This window comes from Ursus arctos, unplaced genomic scaffold (genome assembly GCF_023065955.2).
Source record: "Ursus arctos isolate Adak ecotype North America unplaced genomic scaffold, UrsArc2.0 scaffold_17, whole genome shotgun sequence".
Lineage (NCBI taxonomy): Eukaryota > Metazoa > Chordata > Mammalia > Carnivora > Ursidae > Ursus > Ursus arctos.
In genome coordinates, this window is record NW_026622841.1 from 10,392,439 (window position 1) to 10,416,533 (window position 24,095).

General features: G+C 35.4%; 1 protein-coding gene across 2 annotated transcripts in view; it reads left to right on the top strand.

Annotated features, from left to right (window-relative positions):
• Positions 1-22,960, top strand: part of CDH19 (cadherin 19) — a 95,482-nt gene extending 72,522 nt beyond the window's left edge. Inside the window, exons 10-12 of one of the 2 annotated variants that reach the window (XM_026496453.4) lie at positions 11,654-11,771; positions 13,734-13,985; positions 17,344-22,960. In XM_026496453.4, the coding sequence (XP_026352238.2) occupies positions 11,654-11,771; positions 13,734-13,985; positions 17,344-17,834 (861 nt within the window). In that variant the 3' untranslated portion in view covers positions 17,835-22,960. Of the gene's footprint in view, positions 1-11,653; positions 11,772-13,733; positions 13,986-17,343 lie in introns of those variants that run through there. The other variant, XM_057313348.1, reaches the window with a different exon arrangement.
• Positions 22,961-24,095: the final 1,135 nt, after the last annotated feature.

Sequence of the window (24,095 nt, forward strand, 5' to 3'; positions counted from 1 at the left end):
ATACTCTTACAGAGTGAGCATTTTCAATAAATCGGCTTATAGAAAACATCTTTAATAAGTTATTTATGGGTATAGAATTACTAACAAAGTAAGTATGTCAAAATGAGTATAAAATAAATCGTGAGCATGTAGGTGATCACAATTTAGAAATAACAACCACAGTAAAGGGTGTTAGGTGTGCCAATTACCTAATAAAGTACCGTAAACCCAATAAAAAGAAAAGCAGTCTTTGCAATCGGCTTCTAGATTATTAGAACAACCAGATTAATGAGTCTTGAAGTCACACAATTTGAGGCAATTAGATTCAGAACAATCAATGTTACTCTCTAAAAGAAACATTCTCCTTCATTACCTTCATTTTGGCATCAAGATTATCAGATTTTTTAAATTTGTATTTGCAAATAATTAGGGCAAAACACTTCGAATTGTGAAACTTGTTTTTTAAAGCCCGTGATGTGACTATGTGTGTGAGATTTTATAAGATTGTCCGTGAGCTATACTGATTCACTTTTTATAATATAAATCTATGAATAAGTGGGGAGGCCAAAAGTGTAGCATTTTAAAACAATCTAAAATTTTCCAAATGCATTTCAAAAAAGATCTGTATGTCTTAAAACAATGTTCTATTATATACAGTATTTTTTATTATTGTAGATAGAATTTTGCTTGTTTCTTCCCAAAATGATAATTTTCATTCTTTTTTCAAAATGGTAATTTCTTAATGACAAATTTATTTGGGGATAATGGACACTGCTTGAATGCATTAGAAATTAGAAATCTATGGGGTGCCAGGGTGGCTCAGTTGGTTAAGTGTCTGCCTTCGGCTCAGGTCCTGATGCCGGGGTCCTAGGATCTAGCCCTGCATCAGCCTCTCTGCTCAGTGGGGAGCCTGCTTCTCCCTCTTCCTCTGCCTGCCACTGTGCCTGATTATGCCCTCCCTCTCTCTGTCAAATAAATAAATAAAATCTAAACAACAACAACAAAAAGCCCTCCCAGCAGCTTTCTATTAGGATGCTTGGGTGGCTCAGTTGGGTAAATAATATGCCTTTGGCTCAGGTCATGATCCCAGGGTCATAGGATCAAGTCCCACATTGGTCCCTTGCTCCGGGGGGAGCCTCCTTCTCGCTCTGCCTGCCGTTCCCCCTGCTTGTGTATTTATTAACTCAATCTACTCTCTCTCTCTCTTTTTTTTCAGTGATATAATCTACTAAACTTCTAATTGAGTCTTACGCAATACAAAGCACACAGCTTTCCAATGATAAGAGTGTATCTGTGTGAATGTGATGAATTTACCTCTTTACCATTTGAGAAAAATTGACAGAATAGGAAAATAATTTTTGTCCCCTTTACTATTCTTTAAATGTTGTCCTCGTTTTTTTATATTTTTATTTTGTCCCAGTTTTCAGAGACAGAAAGGGTCCTTTAGAGAGGATTGCAACGAACATGTGTTTTCTGGTATTAATTTGGGGGCGTTGTATGGGTTAATTGGTATTCTTCATTTTTGTCTAAAAATCAGGTATGTAGAAAACCATGGGTGTTAATTCAAATATGTTTCCCCTCGTTTAGGAATCAAACATCAAAAACAACAATAAACAACAATAACAAGGAGTGCCTGGTACAGTTACAAGAGAATTTTACTATCACCCACATTTCCCAGATTAGATGATAATCTAACCCCCTGAATACCAGTCTCCTCATTTGAGAAAGATATTTTTGCCCTATCTTATAAGGATTTAGTAAAGATAAAATTCTATTAAGTGAGAAAATGGGTAGAAGTGGCCTTTGTTAAAAGTTAATTTTGTTACTTGTTAAAATTAACCGTTAAGAGTAGTCTTACAAGTTCTTAATATGGGGCTCATTCCCTTCTAACGGGATTCTAAATGAGCTACCAGGCGTGTATGTACACCTGACACTGCACAGACACAAAACTGTCAGTGCAGATAAGGGTGGGAACAGATTAATATTTTTATCCCATGCTTAAAGGAATCCATTACTTATAAAAATTAAAAAGTTACAAACTTCAGTATAAACATTAATTGAGATTGGGTTTTGTTTTCTTATTGGGAGTTCTTATTTTATCATATAATTGATTTATTTTGATTGGTTTGAAACATATTAAGTTGTTGCTTCTTAAATTTCTGGAGCCATTACTCAATAAATTGCATATGCCACTTTTTTTTCTGAAGTAATTAAATACTTCCTTCTTTGTTGACCAGATTATTTAATTTCAAAACTGTTATTTGTAGTACAAGAAAAATGATAACTTTGAGTATGCAAATCAAAACAAAAGAAATAATAATTAAATCAATAAGAGTAAAAAAAAACCCATGCCTTATAATAAAATATTTCTGTGTTCTAATAAACTTGAAAATCTGGATGACATGAAAACACTGCAGAGCAAATGCAAAGATAGATATCAATTCTCTAATCTTTTCAGCAAATTTTGCTGGAGCAATTGGATATTCATAGGGAAGAAAGAGAAAACTCCACCTAAACCTCATACCTTACACAAAAGTTATTTCCAAATGTATCATAGATTCATACATAAACTTAAAACTATAAAACCTTTGGAAGTAAACACAGGAGAAAAACCTATTCTCTGTGACTGGACAGAGTTCTTGGATATATCGTGAAAGGCCCAATCCAGAACAAAAAGAAAGTATTAATTTGACTTTATAAAAATTTATAAATGTGTAAATCCCTGTTAAAAGGATTAAAGAAACAACCTACAGGTTGGAAGAAAAAAATTGAAAACTAAAGATTACTCAAAGGATTTGCATCTGGGATATTCAAAGAACTCTTAAAACTCAACAGTAAAAAAAATAAATAATCCAATTATAAAGTGGGCAAAAGACATGACAAGACATTTCACTGAGAGGTTATACAGAAAGCAGAAAAGCACTTGAAAAGATGTTGAACATCATTTGTTATTTGGACAATGCAGTTTAAAATTACAGTGAAGTATTATGACACACCTACCAGAATGGTTAGAATAACACCACCCATGGACATCATCAAATGCTGGGAGGAGAGGAGGTGGAAATAAAAAATGAATAATGATTTGACAGTTTATTATAAAACTAAGTGTATACTTACCATACAATCTAGTAGTCACTCGTTTGGGCAGAGTGTCGCACACATGTAAGAGAAAGGCTTACATTCATATAAAAATATTCATGGCAGCTTTATTCATAATAGCCAAAAACAAAATAAACCGCATGTCAGTCACCAGAGGAATGATTAAACAAAGCGTTGATACATCTGTAAAATGGAATACCACCTGGCCATAAAAGGAACAGATTATCTGTACCTGGGTAGCACAGTGAATCTCAAAGGCATTGTGTTTCATGAAAACAACAACCCCCTAAACCGTACATGCTCTATGATTCCATTTACAGTACATCCTCCAAAAGTCAAAACTGTGAGAGATGGAGAAGGAATTAGTGGTTGCCAAGGAACAGGGGAAGGAGTGGGGATGTTAGGTGTGACAAGAAAGAGTAGTATGAAGGAGTTCACACATGTGACAAAAGTCTTCTGTATCCTGACTGGGTGTGGTGACACCAGTCTTTATATGAGATCAAACTGTTTGAGTTACACACACACATGCCAACACACACACACACACACACACACACACACACACACACGTGGATGTAAGAACCAGTAAAAACTGAATAAATTATATTATCCATTTAACAGTATCTTACCCATTTCAATTTCCAGGAATTGATATTGTACCATGGTTATGTAAGATGTAACCATTGGGTTATCTGAAAGAAGTATTTAAAATGCTCATTGCACTGTTCTTGAGATTTGCTGAGAATCTATAGTTATTTCAAAATTAAAGTTCAAAATCATTTGCTGGAATAAAGCATAATAAAATGCAAAAGTAATGACGTAAAAAAAATAAGAATAGAAATTCAAAGAAAAAATCATTAATATTATTGAGAATATTTTAGGCCAAGAAATCAAAATTATTAGTGACTATTAATCCCCGTGCTGTATAAACTTTCCCAAAGCATTCGAAACAAAGAGGGGTGGCTCCTCAAATTACTTTAAGTGGCTTTACTCATAGAAAAGTGACAAAATTAAACACCTGCAAACATAAACACAAAAAGATTATTAAGAATATGACTAAGCATTGTATGTAAATTATAATTAAAAACAATTTATGAACGTATTAAATGGTGATACACAGAACAGAAAGAAAAGTGTCTTTAAGGAGAAAAACGAAGCAATATTTTAAAATCTATTAATATTTTCCATTCTATCAGTGTCTCAAAGGAGCAAAAAGATACACATAAACGTTTTATTTGATGATGCTAAGAAGCCCTTTGGCAAAATTAAAACTTAAATTCAGGGTAACAAACAAACCAAGACAAAATGCAGCCTTAATAAATATAGGAAGAATAAAATGATACTACTGGCCCGCAAATCAATAGTCAAAATCTCACTTAATACAGAAACACGTGGGATGGCACGCTTTAAAACAACGATGAGGTGCCTTCATAGTCTTACTGAAGCTCGGGCCCATACAATGATAGCAGAATACCTGTAAAAAAGCTACTGAATAGAAGGACATTTATTTGAGAAAATGCGATCTAGTGCCATACTGCCAAATAAATGTGATGGGACTTTAAATTTTCTTGAAGTCACATTTAAAAATATAAAAAATGGAGAGTTGGTGTTCAGCAGGTGTAAAGTTCCAGTTACACAAGACGAGTAGGTGCCGGCGATCTGCTGTGCCACATGGAGCCTGAAGTTAACAGTGTGGTTTTGTGCACTTAAAAGCTTGTGAAGAGGGTAGATCTCATGTTAAATGTTCTTACCAAATTAAAGTTTAAAAAATTTTTAAAACAATTTCATGTGTATCTGCACAATATATACAAAATGCTATTATTTTCACATGCAATACATTAAAAATCAGTAAGGAAGTATTTTGTTTTCTAATACTGTGAAGATCATTCTTTAAAAAAAAAAGATTATTTATTTGAGAGAGAGAGAGCACACAAGTGGGGGGAGGGGCAGAGAGACTCTTCAAGTAGACCTCCCGCTGAGCTCGGAGCCCAAGCGAGGTGGGCTCCACATAGGGCTCAATCTCATGACCCTGAGATCATGACCTCAGCCAAAACCGAGAGTCAGGCACTTAACCAACTGAGCCCCCCAGACACCCCACTGTGAAGATCCTTCTTGATCTTATTCCCCCCCCCCCCCCCCCGCCGGCAGGCTTAATTGCTGGACAGGATGACAAATTACAATGTGTCTATCTGCTTTGGATAGATAATACATTCATTGTAGAACATCAGAATGCCAGAATAGTTGCCCTCCATTCTGGAGAAAATCAGGCACTTCCTTAATGATCTGGATGGATAAACAGGATTGTTTTTGTTCTTAGTGTGTAAATGCCCAGGTTGGGGAAGAGAGGAGGGAGAGAGTGCTCAGTGGTTTGAAGAATGAATATAATAAATGAGCTGACATTAGGGCAATTTGCCTTTCCTGTTTGGTGGAAATAGTTCTAATTTTTCAGATTAATGATTCCCATTATCTTGACTGCTACCAAATATCTTTTCCAGAAATAAAGTATAATATCAGCGATTTTTAGGTTCTTTCATAATAGTATTCTAATGTAAAGACATTTACATTGCTCCATGCAAAAATTTTCTATTGCCTAAATTTCCATGATCCTGCATTATAATCTGGTTTTCTTCTGACCTTCCTTTCTTTGTTGTGTTCTGTCCTTTTATTTTTTTTCAAAATCACTCTCTTTGCTTTCAGTAACCCCTATGTCTTAAAGTTCATATTCAAATGACTTCTAGATCTTTATGCCAGTTTTTCTTCTGTATTTCAAGCTGTATGCCCAACTAACTAGAGATTTCTATCTATATGCCCTAAGGTTACACCAAATTGTCTTCCAAGCCTGCCCCGTTTTTTTTTTTTTTTTTCCAACATCCCTTGCAAAATTACCGTAACTCACCAAGTTGTGCAGGAAGGATGTGTGGACGTCATCCTTAATTCAGTCTGCTCTCTTATTCTTCATATCTAATCAGTCATTAATTTTGTTGTTTCCACCCCCTAATGGATGGAATACCATTGTATTCCTGTAATCTGTCGATTTTACTCTATCCTCACTCTTGAGACCCTACCAGGGACATAACACATCTTCTGGAGTGAACCATGAACAGTTCTGCTGAAAGACACTCCTGTAAAATCAAACTTCTCATTATCCCGTCTCACGGCCCACAGGCAAGGATGTGTGCACAGTTGTTGCTCGTTACTTATCCTTATCGGCTAGGACTGAAGTCATGGCGACAATTTCCATGGCAGTCAGTTTTAGTGGTGGGACAATAGTCGGAAGAATATATTGTGTGTGCTCTTAGAAAGGGTGAAACGTTACTTTGACGATAACACCTTTCCCGGTGGGAAATCTGGAGCCTGGGAAACCGTATCTTCACCTGAGAGCGTGTTGTTGCCACCTTCAGTTTATGTAAACACTTCAGCAATTTTCCTATAATTTCTCATTAAAAAGAACTCACATTCTATAACTGTGATTGTTGTCTTTATAGATCACATCAGGAGCTTTTGAGTACAAACCGATTGCTCCCCTGGATCATGGCAACAGCTTGTTCACTAGATTCCCTATCTCCACATTCACACTAAGGATGTCCTCAGAATAAAATGCAGATTTCCCCAGTCATTTGGATCATGGGATCCTAAATAAAAAATAAAATCATGTTTTTTCCAACTTAGAACTTGTCAGTGGACCTCAGTATAAAGTGCAAACTCTGTAACTTCCCTTCTAGAACATTCATGATGTCACCACTGCTCACCTCTGAAATATAATCTAATTTTTGTTTAGATGCCAAGTCCTCTGACCCCCAAATATTTAAGTATTATGTACTTTGGGTGTTTTATTCTGCACTTTTCTTCTTTACTTTAGGTATTATGTTCCTCTACCCCACTAGAATGTCAACAGTGGTGACAGAGACGCTTGGTCCTGGTCACTGTTGGACCTGAGATGGCTTGGTGTGCTCCAAATACCAATGAAATATTTGCTAACTGGATACCTTTGGGATATTAGTCAGATAATTTTATAATTTAATCTTTTTCATTTATAAATGATGATTTTACTTGAAATTTATAAGGTGTGTTTTAAAATTAATTTAACAAAAGAAATGAAATATACACTGAGATAAAAATTTAAGAAAGTAAAATTTTTAACTGAATATAAGTAGATATCTGTAAGTAAATGGCTAAACATTACATATCTATGACACTTAAATACATATATTTTGGTAAAAAAAAAAAAAAAGTCCTTTTTAGAAACTTGGAGTATCTCGCTTCTGTCCAGACCATAATATTAAAATACCATGAGCTTCTCAACACTTTTCTCCTAATAACGTGCTAAACAAAGAAAGAAAACAGAAACTATAGACCAGATTTTCTTGTTAGCTCTAATTCTATTATTGTATTAATTAATACTTTGACCTTTTGAGCAGATATTCAACTGCCTTTTTGAAACCTTTATTTTATCTGAACAAGTCTAATTTTGTATCATTTCTTCAGTGGAGTGGTACAAAAAGTGACAGTCTTCTTCAAATTTGTTGACAATATTTCTTGACGATGGGAGAAATAATTCGCATCTGTAGCTTGATGCAAGGTACAAATACCTAGAATAACTACACAAGCAGCAATTTAGATGAAATTTTAAAAATCCCTCCATGTAGTCTTTTATTGCCATTCTCTCTTTTTGTTTAACATGTTTCTATTGCAAGAAATAGTTTATTAAACACATTCCAAGGAATTGACAACTTATATCAATTAATACCTCTATATTGATTTATAGCTCATATTTCCATGTAATGTAATCTTATTCAAAATTTATTCTCAACTAATACTGGAAGTAGATTTCATTGATACCTGCTGTTCAGGTAAAGAAACAGACTTAAATGTATTACCTGTTTGCTCCAAATCCACGTATGATACTTGCTTCTTTGCCTAGCTATCAAAAGAATTGCATGTTTAATAAAGGTCATACCTATATTTTTTGTGAAAATGAATGTTGTACTGATTTTTTAATCAACATAGTAATAATCTAAGAATGACATTTTAGTAAGCTGGCCCATTTGTGCCTCTTTTTTAAGAAAAAAAAGTCATAGTGAGAAGTAACTGGTAGACAAAATGATTATCTTTTTTCCCATGATTATCTTTAAAGTCAAATACTGTTTGTAGTTCCATAAAATGATCAAGTTGAAACTTATAAAACGGCCAGTGTTTAACTATCTTTGACGTAAAAAATGCAAATTTAATGTATTTCTACCTAATAATATATGATCTCTCTGCATTTCCAGTTTTCACATGGTATTCTTTGTATCTAGATCACACTTTCCCCATTAAGTCATATTTTTTACTCAAGTATTACCTCATTTACTCAATTCCACTTTGGAAAATCATTTCTTTTTCCTACATTAATACTCAGATTATTTTCTTCTTTTTTTTTCCAACCATTATTTTTGGTCTGTATCTCTTCTATAGCAATTACATTACTTATTTCTCCGTATGTCTCTGTCTTTTATGAGACTTGGTTTTGTTGGCCTCTTGTCTAGCACATCCATTTCAGTATTTTTTGTATGCAAACTTCATGAACAAAAACGGGTCTAGGGCTTGAACAGTGTGCCATGGAGGAATAGAAAATGATTGCCAGGGGCTTAAGGGTGGGGTGTATGGGGAAAGGCTGGTAAAATAGTATAACTTTCAGTTATAAGATGAATAAAGTCTAAGGATCTGATGTATAACATGGTTATCAACTATAGCTGATAAAACTCTTTGTATAAATTTGCTAAGAAAGTAGAACTTTTAAAAATGATAAATATGCAAGGTTTGGGATTTGGTAATTAATTACATGGAGAGAATCTTCACAGTGTATATGTATTTCAAATCATTACGATGCACATTTTAAACATTTCTCAATTTTATTTTTCTCAGTAAATCTGAAGAAAATGTGCTCTGGGGGCCACATGCACTACTCATTTCACACTCATGGTAGCATCAGCTTGCATTCAAATTCTGACCTAGCCATTTTACATACCTAGAATATTTAGGTGACTTGAAGCTTAATCTAAGTAAATAGAAAATGGGGACAATAATAGGATTTATTGCATAGGGTAATTATGAAGTTTGGCTATGATAATATGTAGAAGTGGTTATTTTTAGATTTTGTAGGCTGTCACAATATGTTTCCATTATAGATTTTAAAGTGTTATAAATGGAAAATCACATGTATTGGTTCAGAAAAAAAATTGGACAAAATTCTACCCAGGACAAAGGGGAATTTAAAAATTTGAGCTCTCAGAATTTGTCATAATATAGCCATCCATGTTTTTCTACTTCGTCTCCTCTTCGCTTTTGATTTGTCTTTGCTGCTCTCAGCAACGTATCCGACAGTGATAGGCCCCAGGCCAGTATATGTAAGGAAATAGTTCAGAAATCTAATCAAGGCAACAAAATTTTTTCTTAGAATTTTATTTGAAAATTAAAACAAAAACCTTTCCATTGTCACATGAAAAGGAAAAAATGAGCATTCCTAGTCAACTTTTGTGTTCGTTAATGTTGGCTCTTTTCTAGAAATTTGTGTTCTCAAGCACAGTGTACACGTTCAGGGCTAGTTCAAAAGAATTAATGGTACCTGCTATGTAACTGATTCTGTTATGTCATTGGCTTCCTATTTTGTACAGTGGCAAAACCCGTAAAGCATGTGGAAGTTCAATTTATAAAGCAAGTGTAAGCGGAGGGGTGTACTTTAAAAAGAGGCCCGGGTATTGAAACCTATGCATATTCAGTTTATCTGTACCTATAGAGAGAGTAATTTAGTTAATTAAAATTATTTAAAAATTTATACAAAGTCAAAATCTCACCAGTGTTCTTAAGCCTCCATACACAGAATGAAAACATTTTCAACCTTTAGTCTGATGCGTGTATTTAATACAGAAAGTCAGGTAATGAGATAAATTATTCCTTGTCTAAAAATCAAGACTATGTGTCAACAAGGTAAACATGAGATTTTACAACTTGCTATCAATCTTAATTAAACAAATACACATATTATGAGATTACACAAGTATTCAGGATACCATCTTATCTGTGAAATTCCCAACAAGACCACGTTTTCATGAGGAAAACACCTTATAAACACATACTGACAGTATGACAAGCACTTTGACAAGCTATGACATATAATTCTAAAAATCATTCCTAAAATGTAAGTATCTCCGTTTTTTAAGAATAAAAAACTAATAAGTAGCAGGGCGCCTGGGTGGCCCAGTCAGCTGACTGTCTGCCTTGGGCTCAGGTCATGGTCCCAAGGTCCTGGGATGGAGCCCTGCATCAGGCTCCCTGCTCAGCGGGGAGCCTGCTTTTTCCTCTCCACTCCCCCTGATTGTGCTCACTCTTTCTCTCTCTCTCTGTCAAGTAAATAAATAAAATCTTTAAAAAACAAAAAACTAGTAAGTGGAAAAGCCAGCATTCAAAATATCAGTTTCAAGTCCCCCCGCCCCCCCCCCCTTCACCCTGGCTATTATGTTAATCCAAAATAAAAGCATTACCCTAATACAATGCACATTTATTACTGTAGGCATGGATTGAATGAAAATACGTTTTATTAGATTATTTAATTAACAATATATGAATATGATTTAACTAGGAATGTGTTATAAGGAAAAAAATAAATCGATGTAGAGAAATAATGTACAAATTACATTCGTTTTATAAGACTGCATGTGGAGAGATCTTTGAGTATAACATCATAAAATTTGGATCTGTCATCTTGCAACTGAAGATATTTTTGTTTGACACATTGTTAAAAGCACTTTAATTCTAGAAAATTCAAAACAATAACTTCTATAATCAATTTAATTTCCAGAATTAATCACAATCTCACTATGTGATCTTGACAGCATATCTCCTTTTTGACAATAATGAACCACTTGACTGACACATTCATGTCTTGAAAGAAAAGAATTAAATGTGAACTGATGTGTTCATAACTGCATTACTTCACTTTTTTATGATCTGAAATAGAAATTTATTTGGTGAGGAACACTTTTGCTATAATCTTTATGGGTCAAAGGAAATCATGTACATTGCCCCTAAGCTCTAAATGCATTATTTCCTCAAATCAATTTGAAAACTCATTAGTTTAGCTAATACTTGAGTAAGACAATAAGTTTACCAACAGCTATGCTCTCAAATGAGCAGGGAATGTATAACTTCAACAAATCATAATGGCTGCTATTCAGATAAGGAAAGGAGAAGAAGGGAAGAAAGGGGAAAATCAGGTCCAAAGGATGGGAGGAAATCTTGATTTATAGCAACAGTTATTTTTAGAATTTCTAACAAACTTAACTGATAGAAATCATTTCAGCCTCCAACAAGAATTTATTATGTAGTATCAAAACACTCTTTTGAAAGGGGCAAGTAAACTTATTTTTAACCTGAGAAAATATCTTAACATTCTCCCCAAGAGAGTTATCCTCTGCAATATACACAAAAATTTTGGTAAAGCAATTTTGATAAAAGCTAATACGAATAATGATAATCTTATAACAGTAATTATATTCCTGAATCAAAAACCAAGCAACCACTTTCTATTTTTTCCTAGATAATTCAGACCATCAGTGCAGTGGATAGAGATGAATCCATAGAAGATCACCATTTTTACTTTAATCTATCTGTGGAAGACACAAAGAACTCAAGTTTCCTAATCATAGATAATGAAGGTAATGCCATTCACTCCTAATGGCTTTTGTTCCTTTCTTTGAGAAATGTGCTTGATTTTAAGGGTATTTATAATTTTGCTTTTTATAAGGTTCTTGCAATATGATGATGTTGGGAAATAGAGCAGAGAGTGGCAGTGAAAATGGTAAACAAAACCCGAAGTCAAGTTCTGAAAATACTAGCCCCATTTCTTTCAATGAGAAACACTTTTTCAAGTCATCAGTGGCTACAAGACCTTGCAAAAACAGAATGACCCTGCAAATATAATGGCAGTACAGACACAGTGGTTCCTTTCATGTCCTTGTAAAATTCAAACTTCAATCCAGGGGGAAGAAAATGATATATACTTATAGTCATTAGCTTGATCGATTCACAGATATTTGGAGTCATTAATTAGAAGCTATAAATATATAAAATTGGTTTAAGATTATTGTCCTTCCTTCAAAATGAAACAATTATATCAATCTAAGGACACAGTGTTCCAAAGGATTTTGTGTGGAGAGACAGAATAGCTTCTCCTTCCATACAGAAGTGGATTGACTTTGCCGAAAGCCCCTCTGTTCTTTTTTCTTTTGCTTCAGTAAAAGATTTTCTTGTCATAATATGAATCTATTTTAATTTAACTTTATATCTGAAAGATAAGAAACACCATAGGATTTATTACTCAAGTATCCATAGCCAAATACCTGCAGATGTCCTTCCATACACCTGATTTTAGGCTTCAATCTATGGGAGATCTTTTATGGGACAATAAATGGCAGGCATGTTCTCTTCCTTTTCTCCTTGTCAAACTTCTCAGTGAAGGAAACTCAGCTAAATTTAGGATAAAAAAATGCAAATATCAAAAGAAGAAATAAATTATAGCTTAGATTTGTTTGTATTAATATAAGTCACTGGGGCAAAATATGTATACTAAAACATAAAGAAAATAATTAATTTGGTTTAATGTTTGTGATTAAAAAATAATCTGATAAAATATGAATTGAAAAACGTAAACTCTCTTACCTTTTCAATCTGCCTAGTAAATAAAATCACAAGTTTTATGGGTTCCAAAGCATGATGGATAATTGTTTTAAAAAGATGATTTGGGAAAAGTGGTTGTAAGCAGACACACATTTTTGAAACACCTCATTTATTTGCATTTTACTGTTGTGTATTCTAAGTTTTGATTACTACAGAAAATATTTTGGGGGATGGCCATACAAAAAAAGAGGCGGAAATATAGGACTCAGACACAAGAAACTGCACTGAAAAAGGTTACTTAGAATATTTAGGGATTCAGGGGAAAACAACTTCAAAAGTGTCAAAGTATATATTGTTCATCTTTGTCAATTTTTTAAATGTTCTGTCTAGAAGAGTGATCAGTGCATGCTACTGAGGTTTAACTGTTACCTTAATTTTAAATAGAAAATGGGTTAAAAATGTCAACGTAAAATGAAACATCCCAATAGGATTTTTCCTACCATATAAAACTAATCCTTCTGTCTCATTAGTAAATACGTGATTTGGGATTACTTGCTGTGATACTGGCAGATGACTTTGAAAATCTTGTGTATTTATAGTATTTGTGAAAAGAATGAGTTCCTATTAGAAAAAGCACTATGTCATGAGTAAATCACCCAAATGAAACTCATACTGTCATCATTAATTTAATATCAGTAGCCTCTATAAAATATTGATATCTGAATAAAGAGCTGTTTTCTTTGTTGCACATTTACGTTTTCTGTCTTTATCAAAGACATTTTGGAACTGATTCATGTAATTCATCTAATTATGTAATTAGGGTTAGAGCAATGCCAAATCAATAATGACTTTTTGATTGGATTTTTTGACTTTTTATCAGAAATTTTTTCTTTATTATTTAAACTTACTTGATATTTCTATACTGTTGCCTGTAGTGCATATGACTGGTATGAATTTCTTTTATATTATTGAAAAATTATGCACATGGGTTTTTGTTTTAGATAACACAGCTGTAATTTTGACTAATAGAACTGGTTTTAGCCTTCAAGAAGAGCCTGTCTTCTACATATCTGTCTTAATTGCTGACAATGGAATCCCATCACTTACAAGTACCAACACCCTTACCGTACACATCTGTGACTGTGATGACTCTGGCAGTACACAGACCTGCAGGAATAAGGACCTAATGCTTGCCATGGGATTCAGAACAGAAGTCATACTTGCTATTTTGATAAGCATCATGATAATATTTGGTAAGTAGTGCTGAAGTGAACCTATCTTCATTACTGAAAATAATGTGATAAATATAAAAAATAGTTAATTCCATTTTCACAGCATGATATGGGTGTGTGTGTGTCTGTGTTAATTGCTCTTCTGAGTATGTTGCAATTCTTAAACCGTGGAGTAAATGAAAAATAGAGTGGCCATGCATTTCAAGATGAAAATCAAGGATCCCTGAATTCGGAGTATGTCGGCGTGTTTGCACATCTGCTTAGGAATGTTTTCGACACTGTGCATTGCAGCACATACAGTTATATAACAGTTAGTAATAATAATAGTGACCTTCTGTTGAGTGCTTATTAGACTCCAGGGTACTGTCTTGAGTGTTTATACACAGTATACAATGTGATTCTCACAATAACCTTATGAGGTAGTAACTATTATCACCTGCGTTGTATGAATGAAGAAAGTGAAACTCAGAGCGTTAAGTACTTTACAAAGGGTCATGCAGATATGCTAAATTTCCGTAAATGTACACAAGTCTATTCAACCCTGTACTGCAACTTTAGAGCCCTAGGACCACTGTGAAAGGAAGGAAACAGGTTGGAGGAATGCAGAGGGAGGGTTTTACTTGATCAAAGTGCTAAACACAAAAGAAATTTCAGAAAAATAGCTCCGTTTTCGCATAGATTTTATTTATTTATTTATTTATTTATTTATTTATTTATTCAAGAGGGTGGGGGGATAGAGCGCGCACAAGACGGGCAAGAGGGAGAGAGAGTGCACGCGAGAGGGGCAAGGGGCAGAGGGAGAAGGAGAAAATCTCATGCAGACTCAGCGCTGAGTACCACTGGAGCAGGGCTGGATCTCACAACTCAGATCAAGACCTGAGCCGAAATCCAGAGTTAACCACTTAAGGGACTGAGCCACCCAGGAGCCCCAAGCTCTGTTTTTTTGTTTGTCGTTTTCAGAAGCAGTTTCCATTTTACAGATGAGACAGATGAACCCCAGAATGTTTTAGTCAGGCTTCCACAACTACAAATAATTCATTTAGCATCACCTTTTCTCTTTCTTTAACGTACCAGTCAGTATGTATAATCTAAACCGTCTCTTGCTTCCTTTGTAACTTCTTGTCAAAGTCAACACCACTTTATTACACAGTGTTGAGAACAATGATATCAGCCACTGGTTCTGTAGTCCTGCCAGAACGGCCAGCAATCACTGTTTTGATGGATGAAGGATTACTCCGAACTTTGCTGTGAAAGAGAGAAGGCAAAGGGGTCGACGCTCAGAGACGAAGACCCTTTGCTCTTCTTTTTTTTTTTTTTTTTAAAGATTTTATTTATTTATGAGAGACAGCCAGCGAGAGAGGGAACACAGCAGGGGAGTGGGAGAGGAAGAAGCAGGCTCCCAGCGGAGGAGCCCGATGTGGGACTTGATCTGGGAACGCCGGGATCACGCCCTGAGCCGAAGGCAGACGCTTAAAGACTCCGCCACCCAGGCGCCCCCCCTTTGCACTTCTTTGCTCCCACTTTTATTGGTCCTTGAGGATAATCACAAATCCTTATCACTGTTTCTTCAGCACGTGATGTGTGAGGAAGTGTCTTTCTAAAACTAGGAGGACCTGTTTACAGGAGAGATAAGATATGCTAATCTGCGTGTTCTGCAGTTCTGCTAAACACAGCCTAAGGGACAATGCAAACATCTCTTAGATCACAGGGTGACTGTTTGGGCTAAGAAAGCTTCAGGGAAGGCAACTCCTTGCGGCATTCCAAGGGCAGAGTGGTCACGCAGGCCTCAGCATTCCAAAGGCCTACACCCTTCTCCGAAACCTTCCATCGCCCCCTGCGCCCCCTGCTACATTTTAGCAAACCAGGTATTACTGCTGATTTCATGCTCTGCGTTAACCCCAACATAATCCCAAACGCAGTGCTCAAAATGGCATCTGTGTCCAGGGATTGCTTTGCCCTCACTCTTCTCATCTTTCTCAAAGCCTCAAAAAATCTTGCATTCCTGTTTACCATCCAAATCACCATTCTTTCCTACCCAGCCTCAGTTTTTAAGATAATTTTTAATGGTCTTTGATCATAAAACTGAGTATAGAGCTACATAGCTGGGTATCAGAATCGAGTGCAATAAAAGCAATGTAGTGTTTAGAGGATGACAAGTACTGATTTTACTCATAGGTGCAGACCTAAACCAAGTCCAAAAGCCCCATGAGTAAACCAAGGACAGCCTCACAGTCAAGGGTATGAGTAAGATTTAGAGGGTGAGAAGGGTCAACCAGTAGTCAGTAGTTTTCTTTGAAAGTGTCGTGAATACTCTCTCCAGTTCATAGATTGAAAAAATTATTTATTAGCTCCCTTTCTGTATCAACCATATATCTGAGCTGAGTTTCACAGTACCTGGATTCAAACTCAATGACCTTATTTCAAGAACACAAAAGGTAAGATTTATATAAAGTATTGCCTAATGTATTTCCCTTTATGATAATATTAATAACATCATTTCATGTTTGTTTCATTTCCTATAGGTGAAATTCTGAATAGTTCCAAGGCTATGAAAGGGTTGGCTATTCTTGATACAAACACACACACACACACACACACACACACACACACACAATTTTCTCTAAAAATAGAAAAAAGGTGCTTTGAAATTGTTCTATTTCTACATGATGAGCAAACCAGTGTTATGATTAAAAAAAATAATAGTTTGGGCTTTCTGAAATTAATGTGGTATCACTGAGCACAGGTTCTAAACCTGTATCTGGTGGCATACACCTTGTAGTCGATAAATACTAACTTGGAAAATAATTATGCCACAGAATTTGTCTCAGCAGGGACTTTCAAACTGCTTTGTTATGCTTAACTCCTCTTAGCATGGATTATTGGTTACTAAAATTGACAAATGCGTGTAGATTGGAAAGTGTTCCCTTATGCTACTTTTCTTTTTCAATATATAAAAAATACAATTTTAAATTGATTATCATCACAAAACAGTTCACTCTATTTTTATATGTTTTTCTGCTCTAAATCATCAGCCAGAAATATTGTTAATACTGCCTTATGTCATTCTGCATGACCCTTTTGTAAAATTTCAAAAGCAAATACTGTAGTTGAGTTTTGGGGAGTCAAAAGTTATACGGGGATATTCCACTGTGCAGGGGATGATGTCACCAACCCCCGCATTGTTCAAGGGCCGACTGTATGTTTTCTTTTGCCTTACAATTATAAAATCTAAACTCATGTCTTGAGCTTTTAACAAAAGCAAGGATTGTAAAGTTTATTATAAGAAATATGTAATATTGATAAATATAAACTTATTATATTAACATGTTATATTTATTATATTACGTTAATTAATGTTCTCATGTGCTTTCTTTGTCAGGGTTTATTTTTTTGATCCTAGGTCTGAAACAGCGAAGAAAGCAGACCCTCTTCCCGGAGAAAGGTGAAGATTTCCGAGAGAACATATTCCGATATGACGATGAAGGGGGAGGAGAAGAAGATACAGAGGCTTTTGATATTGTGGCACTGAGGACTCGCACCATCATGCGGGAACGCAAGACACGGAAAAGTGCTGCTGCAGAGATCAGGAGCCTGTACAGGCAATCTTTGCAGGTTGGCCCAGACAGTGCCATTTTCAGGAAATTCATTCTAGAAAAGCTCGAAGAAGCTAATACTGATCCTTGTGCCCCTCCTTTTGACTCCCTCCAGACCTACGCCTTCGAGGGAACAGGGTCATTAGCTGGATCCCTGAGCTCCTTAGGATCAGCAGTCTCTGATCAGGATGAAAATTATGATTACCTGAATGAATTGGGACCTCGCTTTAAAAGATTAGCATGCATGTTTGGCTCTGCTATGCAGTCAAATAATTAGGGCTTTTTTATTTTTAAAATTTTTAAAATGCTAATATGCTTTGGGCAGACTGGTAGTCTCTTAGGAAAGAGTTGTGTACTCCAGTTCTCGGGGTGGGAGAGAAAAGTTATAGCGTCTTCTGATTTCCTTGGAGTTAATACCCCTTGGTTATTTCAAACTTCCCACGTGTTGTCCCCAAATGCAGATGTAGAGTGACGCTGACAATCAGCTCTTGCGTGCCAATGCAGGCCAGCTCTGGCGCGGAACTGAAATCTTCCTCTAGCATTTTTTTCACTACCGTCCAGTACAAAGTCTCAAAATTTTTGAGCTTAATATGAGAAAGGCCCTGATTTAAATCAACTTAATATTATTTCATTTATCCATTTTTTTTCCCTTACAAAGTGAGAGTAAAGTGTTTGTTTTAAGTTCCTGATGGTATACAGAGATAAACTTAAAACACCTAGTAGAATCTGGGTGATTATATAAAACTTTTAAAAACTGTTTCTTTTTTATGAATAAGCAAGTTTCTGACTGAGATTCTATGATTCACAGTAGTTTGATATTTTAAAATCATTGTCAAGGTCATACTTGAAAACTGATTTCAAGTTTAGACAGATTCTTAGTATATGTTAATTAATCAAAGATACAGTATAGATTTGTATTGTCTTCGATATTTCAGATGTGTATTAAAAGGGGAGTATGAAAATATGTCTGGGAGATTTGTATGTTATTTTTATATGTAACCAGAATACATCTTTTTCATGTCACAATGCAATAACAAAGCACATGTCAGGGTTTACTCAACGTTAAATTTAAACTTTATGATAATCGTGGAAAGCGTGAAAAATTTTAAGTAAATTTTTATTGCCACTGAAATGATAGCAATAAATGAAAGAACTATTTGATTCAAAGTTGAATTAATATTCCAAAATATTATGATCACTCGTACTGATTCCTACCACGCACAGAATAAAACATGATAAAATTCTCAGCATTTCCTTTTTATTAAGAGCTTAGACCAGAACTGATTCTTCAGTGTCATTTTTTTTATTATGGGATATAAAATTAGGTGCAGTAGTTACTTTTATTGTAACATTATGAAGGAAGTATGCTAAGCTGCTGGACATGATAAAATCCATGGTAGCATTCAGATAACAAGCTTTATGATAGCATCAGATAATAAGATAATAAAACCCTTTAATTTTAATCAGCATTTTAAGAACAATCCTTTTTATTCTATCCAAATCAAGATGGAATTCAAAATTCATAGGTTGAACAGAAAGAAAATGGTGAACACAGTGTCCTCAAAATTGTTTTGTAAGTTCATTTCTTATTAGCAGCATGTGAAAATGAGCTGAACCAAATTGACCATATATGTTTAGGTAAAATATTTTGAATAATTTTTGGCTGAAGATAGTGGATTTGAATAGCTACAGTATTGTTTTCCTCTGTACTTGGAAACATAAACACCATACCATGTAATAGAAGCGAGGTTTTCCATCAGTATCAATTCAGGTACCATTATGTCAACAACATAGGTATCACCACTTTACAAAACCCCAAGACTGGAGGAAATACAACAATTTAGGCAGATATTAAAAGTAGATGAGAAGTCATAAGCTGTGGAATATCCTGATGCATCCATATCATCATTTACTTAGGGAGGAGTACGAATACTGTTAAACAAAACAAAATGTTAAAAAGAGAAAAACTTGCAAGTAAAATAGAAATGTATGAGTTGAGAGAACATTTCTATTTCTATCATATTGACATAAAAATTGAATAAGTATAATGGGGGATATTTTCAGAAATTATTCCATAAAGGATTATTCCCTGTACTTAAAAGATAGTGCTATATAATCTTGGTTGAAGAATTGGAAAGTATGATGAACAACAAATAAATTAATCCATGGAAAATAGATGAGAAAACAGGAATAGGGTTTTCTGAGCATCTAGTAGGTTCTGTCATGGGTGAAAGCCTTATGAACAACTTATCAGTTTAGATGAACACTTTAAAAAATGCACATCTGCATCACCTGGGTTTCATGTTTGAGTCCAGTGGCACTTAGAAGATGTGTTAAAATAAATTCTGGTTTAGTCGATGGTGGGATTGTTAATTATAGGTACATAGGAAAAGAACATACATGGTTGCCTATCTATGTGCTAGTCTAAAAAGTGTCCTTTTAAGCTGTATTAAAAAAATACTATCTGATTCTTTTACGGAAGTTGCAGTTTCCTAGATATTATACTCAGTCACATTTCAATCACACTTGACCTTTTTGTAGTCACCTGGGTGTTGCAAGAACACAGCTGCATCCTAAGCTAAAGACATGGCGTTAAGATCTCATTTCTGTAAATTTTCATAAAGGCTAAATGAATGCAGATATTTATAAAAATAGCACAGCTTCGCATTAATACCTGCAGTGAACAAATATTAACCTTCGTTAACTCACAGGTTTATGTGTAAGTCTGGAATTACTAGTGGTCGAAACAGGGAAATATAGAAAGTCCGTTGCAGGGATCAGAAACTGCCAGTGATCGCGGTGTTCACTCGGCGCCCGTGCTCGAGCCTACCCGTGCTGGGTCTGAATTAGTGCGCCTCTGTGTAGATCACCGTGTGAACGCTGTCGAGCTGTCCGCTCCTGGCAGAGCCGAATTTGTAATCTGTACAATAAGGCCCAGTCCACCTACTTCCCATGACTGTTGTGACAAATAAGCAGAACCTGACCCAGTAAAGCACGGCATCATTACGAGGGCCGATGCGATGTGGCTGGAACACGCAGACCCTTTTCCTTCTAGTACTGAGTGCTCTCCACGGCTTCACAGCATGTTTGTGGTCTGAATCAACTCTGACCCACATGGAAGGCCAGGTATTCTTCTGTCCCTGCGCATTTCTGCATTCTTAACTCTTGGGTTCATGTTCTAGGCCTGAAACGGTCTGCCCCCAAACATTTCTCTTTTTTATTCCCTCACTAAATTCAGGTCTGTGATCAACTGTGATTTCCTCAGAAGGGCTTACCTGGCCATTGTCTTCCACTGTGACTCTTGCTCTGCCTTGCTTTTATTCAAATCACTTAGCCGCCTGGTATTACAAGATATACGTACTTTTTTTTTTTTTTACTTATTATGTCTTTATCACTTATTAGAATGTAAACCCTAATGGGCAAGAAATCATCTGTCTTGTTCCTTCGTTCTTGTCTAAAACTGTTTGTAGCACATAGTAAGTGGACCAATAAATATCCCTTAATGTAACAATGAATCCCCATCTATTTTCCTTGTCATGTATAGAAGCCATATTGAGTTTTGCTAAATAATAATATGGAATTAATATCTTTTTCAAAATAGGTCACCACTGGGCAGTTCTTGGGTACACCAAGATTTTTCAAAATGTTTGTAGTCATTATATGAGTTTGGCGTCTTAACTTGTTTGGACGTATTGGTATTATCCCCAGGGGCAAAAAGAGGTAATGCCTTTAAACTGTTTGGTCAAAACTGGTCATATGATAAATGCTGTAGAAATTCTCATATGAATAAGTCCCCATGAAGTGTGATGACTATGAAAACGTATGCAATGCGTGAGAATTCTGCTTCTTGGTTACAATACAAAACTTGGTAACAAATGTATCGTTAGACTTAGAAGCTACTGGAAACCTACAAGGTAGCTTTATGTTCTTTTATATGACATAAAAGGACATTTGATATCAGATACACTAAAGGCTGGGAGACAAATTAGAAAAATAAATGGAGGAAAGGAATATGTGACTTTTTATATTTACAATCAGGCCTGCCTGTCTGTCTATCATCTGTGTATCTATCTGTGTGACCCTATCATCTGTGTGACCCTGTGTGATCTATCATCTCTCTATTTTTTTTTAAGATTTTTATTTATTTATTTGACAGAGTGAGAGACAGCCAGCGAGACGGGGAACACAGGCACGGGGAGTGGGAGAGGAAGAAGCAGGCTCCCAGTGGAGCAGAGAGCCCGATGCGGGGCTTGATCCCAGGACCCTGGGATCACACCCTGAGCCGAAGGCAGACGCTTAACGACTGAGCCACCTGGCGCCCCTCATCTATCTATCTATTGAGATAAATTGTGATTTCCTGGAGGAAGGGAGACTAGCACCTCGATCACAAAGCAGATTCTTAGGACCCGTTAGAATGTGTCACTGCCTTCTTTTCCTAGAGAGCTCTGAGGATGGAATGCTGAGCAACTGGTTTGAAATGGCAGACAGAGAGGGCAGGAGCTGGACAATATGCAGTTCCTAGCTGTCGACAAGGCAAAGCTGCATGAATTTCCCATAGGTTAAGGAGGTTGCAGCTGTAGAGATTTTGCACAGAGGGAAGGCTGAGAGGGAACTTAAACCAGTCATCCAAAGCGTGTGTCACACAGGCTAAGGAAATATAGGGACCTCAGGTCTTTAAAATGTCTCCAAATACGCCATGCATTGGCTCACAATAGAGTGCCAGCATTCTATGCCTGACATTGCAGAGGAATCTAGCCGTGGGATAGTGGAAGCGCCAGCCATGCTTATTGTGCCCCTTACCTCTATTTCCGGACATCAGAGGTCCAGAAGCAGCAGAGTAAGTGGGAGAGGGTGAGAGAGAGAACTTTACTTTGGATATAAGGAAAAATAATTTAAAAAAGTGTTTTTGACACTGACCAGAAGCTGTGCAAACTGTCTGGGATTTGGCCAAGGTGGGCATCAGAAAGATCAATGCAAATGTGTGTAAAAACTGAACAGTATAAAACATTTTCATGATGTTTCTTTCAAGTTCAAACTAATCAATAACCTGGTTACATTACCATATCAAATCAATTTGGAATTTCATATATTTTAAATAATTCAAAAATCAATTCTTATCTAAATCAGAAGCAAAATACAAAAAAGTAAATATAATTTATAGTGTCCTTAAAACAGTTGTGAGCGAATGAAAATAGTTCACACAACTTCATTTCATGTCATTCTTCTGTGTTTATTCATTTTAGTATTTAAAATGTGATATGTTCTATTGAGTTCTGCCATGCAAAGTGATTTATCTTAGCTACAAATAAGGCTGGACATGGAAAATAACTCATATTCATGATTACATAGAGGTCCAAATCTGTAGAATGTTTTGTCTAGAAAAGAGAGTGGAGCTGATGTCTGTATTCACATGTTTCCATAATATTATCTCATTTACATGCTAGTGAGAATAAGTGGTCTATGAAGTACATTTTAAATTATTTTCTAGTTGCTAACATTTCTTTGTTGTGTAAACTTTGATGAATTATTTAAAATGTTCTCTTTTGGTACCTTAATTTGTACAGTGGGGATATGGAAAATAGATAATCAGACTTTTCATAGGAATTAACAAAAATAATACATATAAAGAATGAATTATGCCTAACATAGAGAATGTATGACATTTTATCTGTTATTGTTAACATAACAGTTATTGTGACATCATTAAGTTTTTCTTTAGAAATGCTCATAGACCAAGCTCATTACTCTACAATTAATGTGGACAAGAAGAAAGTGAATTAATGCAGGACAATAATTAGCTTGCTGTTACTTACTGCTTCCCCACCTTGACCCTTCCTGGGTAATGTTCCATTATTACCAAAGGAAAAAATTAATTGCTCCAGTTATGCATTATGTATGAGATGAGATGTTGTGATTGGAAGTCACTCCCCTATGACTTTTATTTGGGGGAAAAACTCTGCTAAATAATAACTACACATCATGACGACTTTTTCTAGGTATGGATATTTTAGGGAAAAAAACTATCAAAAAAAGGAAGGGGTTTGCTCACTTGGTCACTAATGCACAAAAGAATTCATTTCTATGTTAGATTAGATTTACATGGAAGAAATAAAAGAAACATGCTAACAGCTCCAAAAGAAAGCTTTCAAATCTGTTGTTAATAATATCTGATGCCCAAAGTTCTAATTTTATATTAGGAATTTAAAATTAAATTACAAAACAGATTGTTTTCATCACCTCTGACAATACAAAATGAAAATCTGCACCGTTGGCTTTTACCTACGTTGCCCTATCCTCTCTCTTTTTAAAAAACAGAAATTAAGAACACATTGCCATATGTTCTCTGCTGAGTAAATTTTTATCATCTTTCCTTTTTTTATCCAGTCTTAGGGCTCGGGCAAGTTCGAGGCAATTGTCCAGCTCCTACCGACGCCTCAGTTTTCAGTTACTTCTTTCTTATTCCAGATGACCTCTACATTGTTCTGGAAGCTTCCTCTGCAGCACGAATTACCTAATTTTAATTTTCATTAAAACTTAA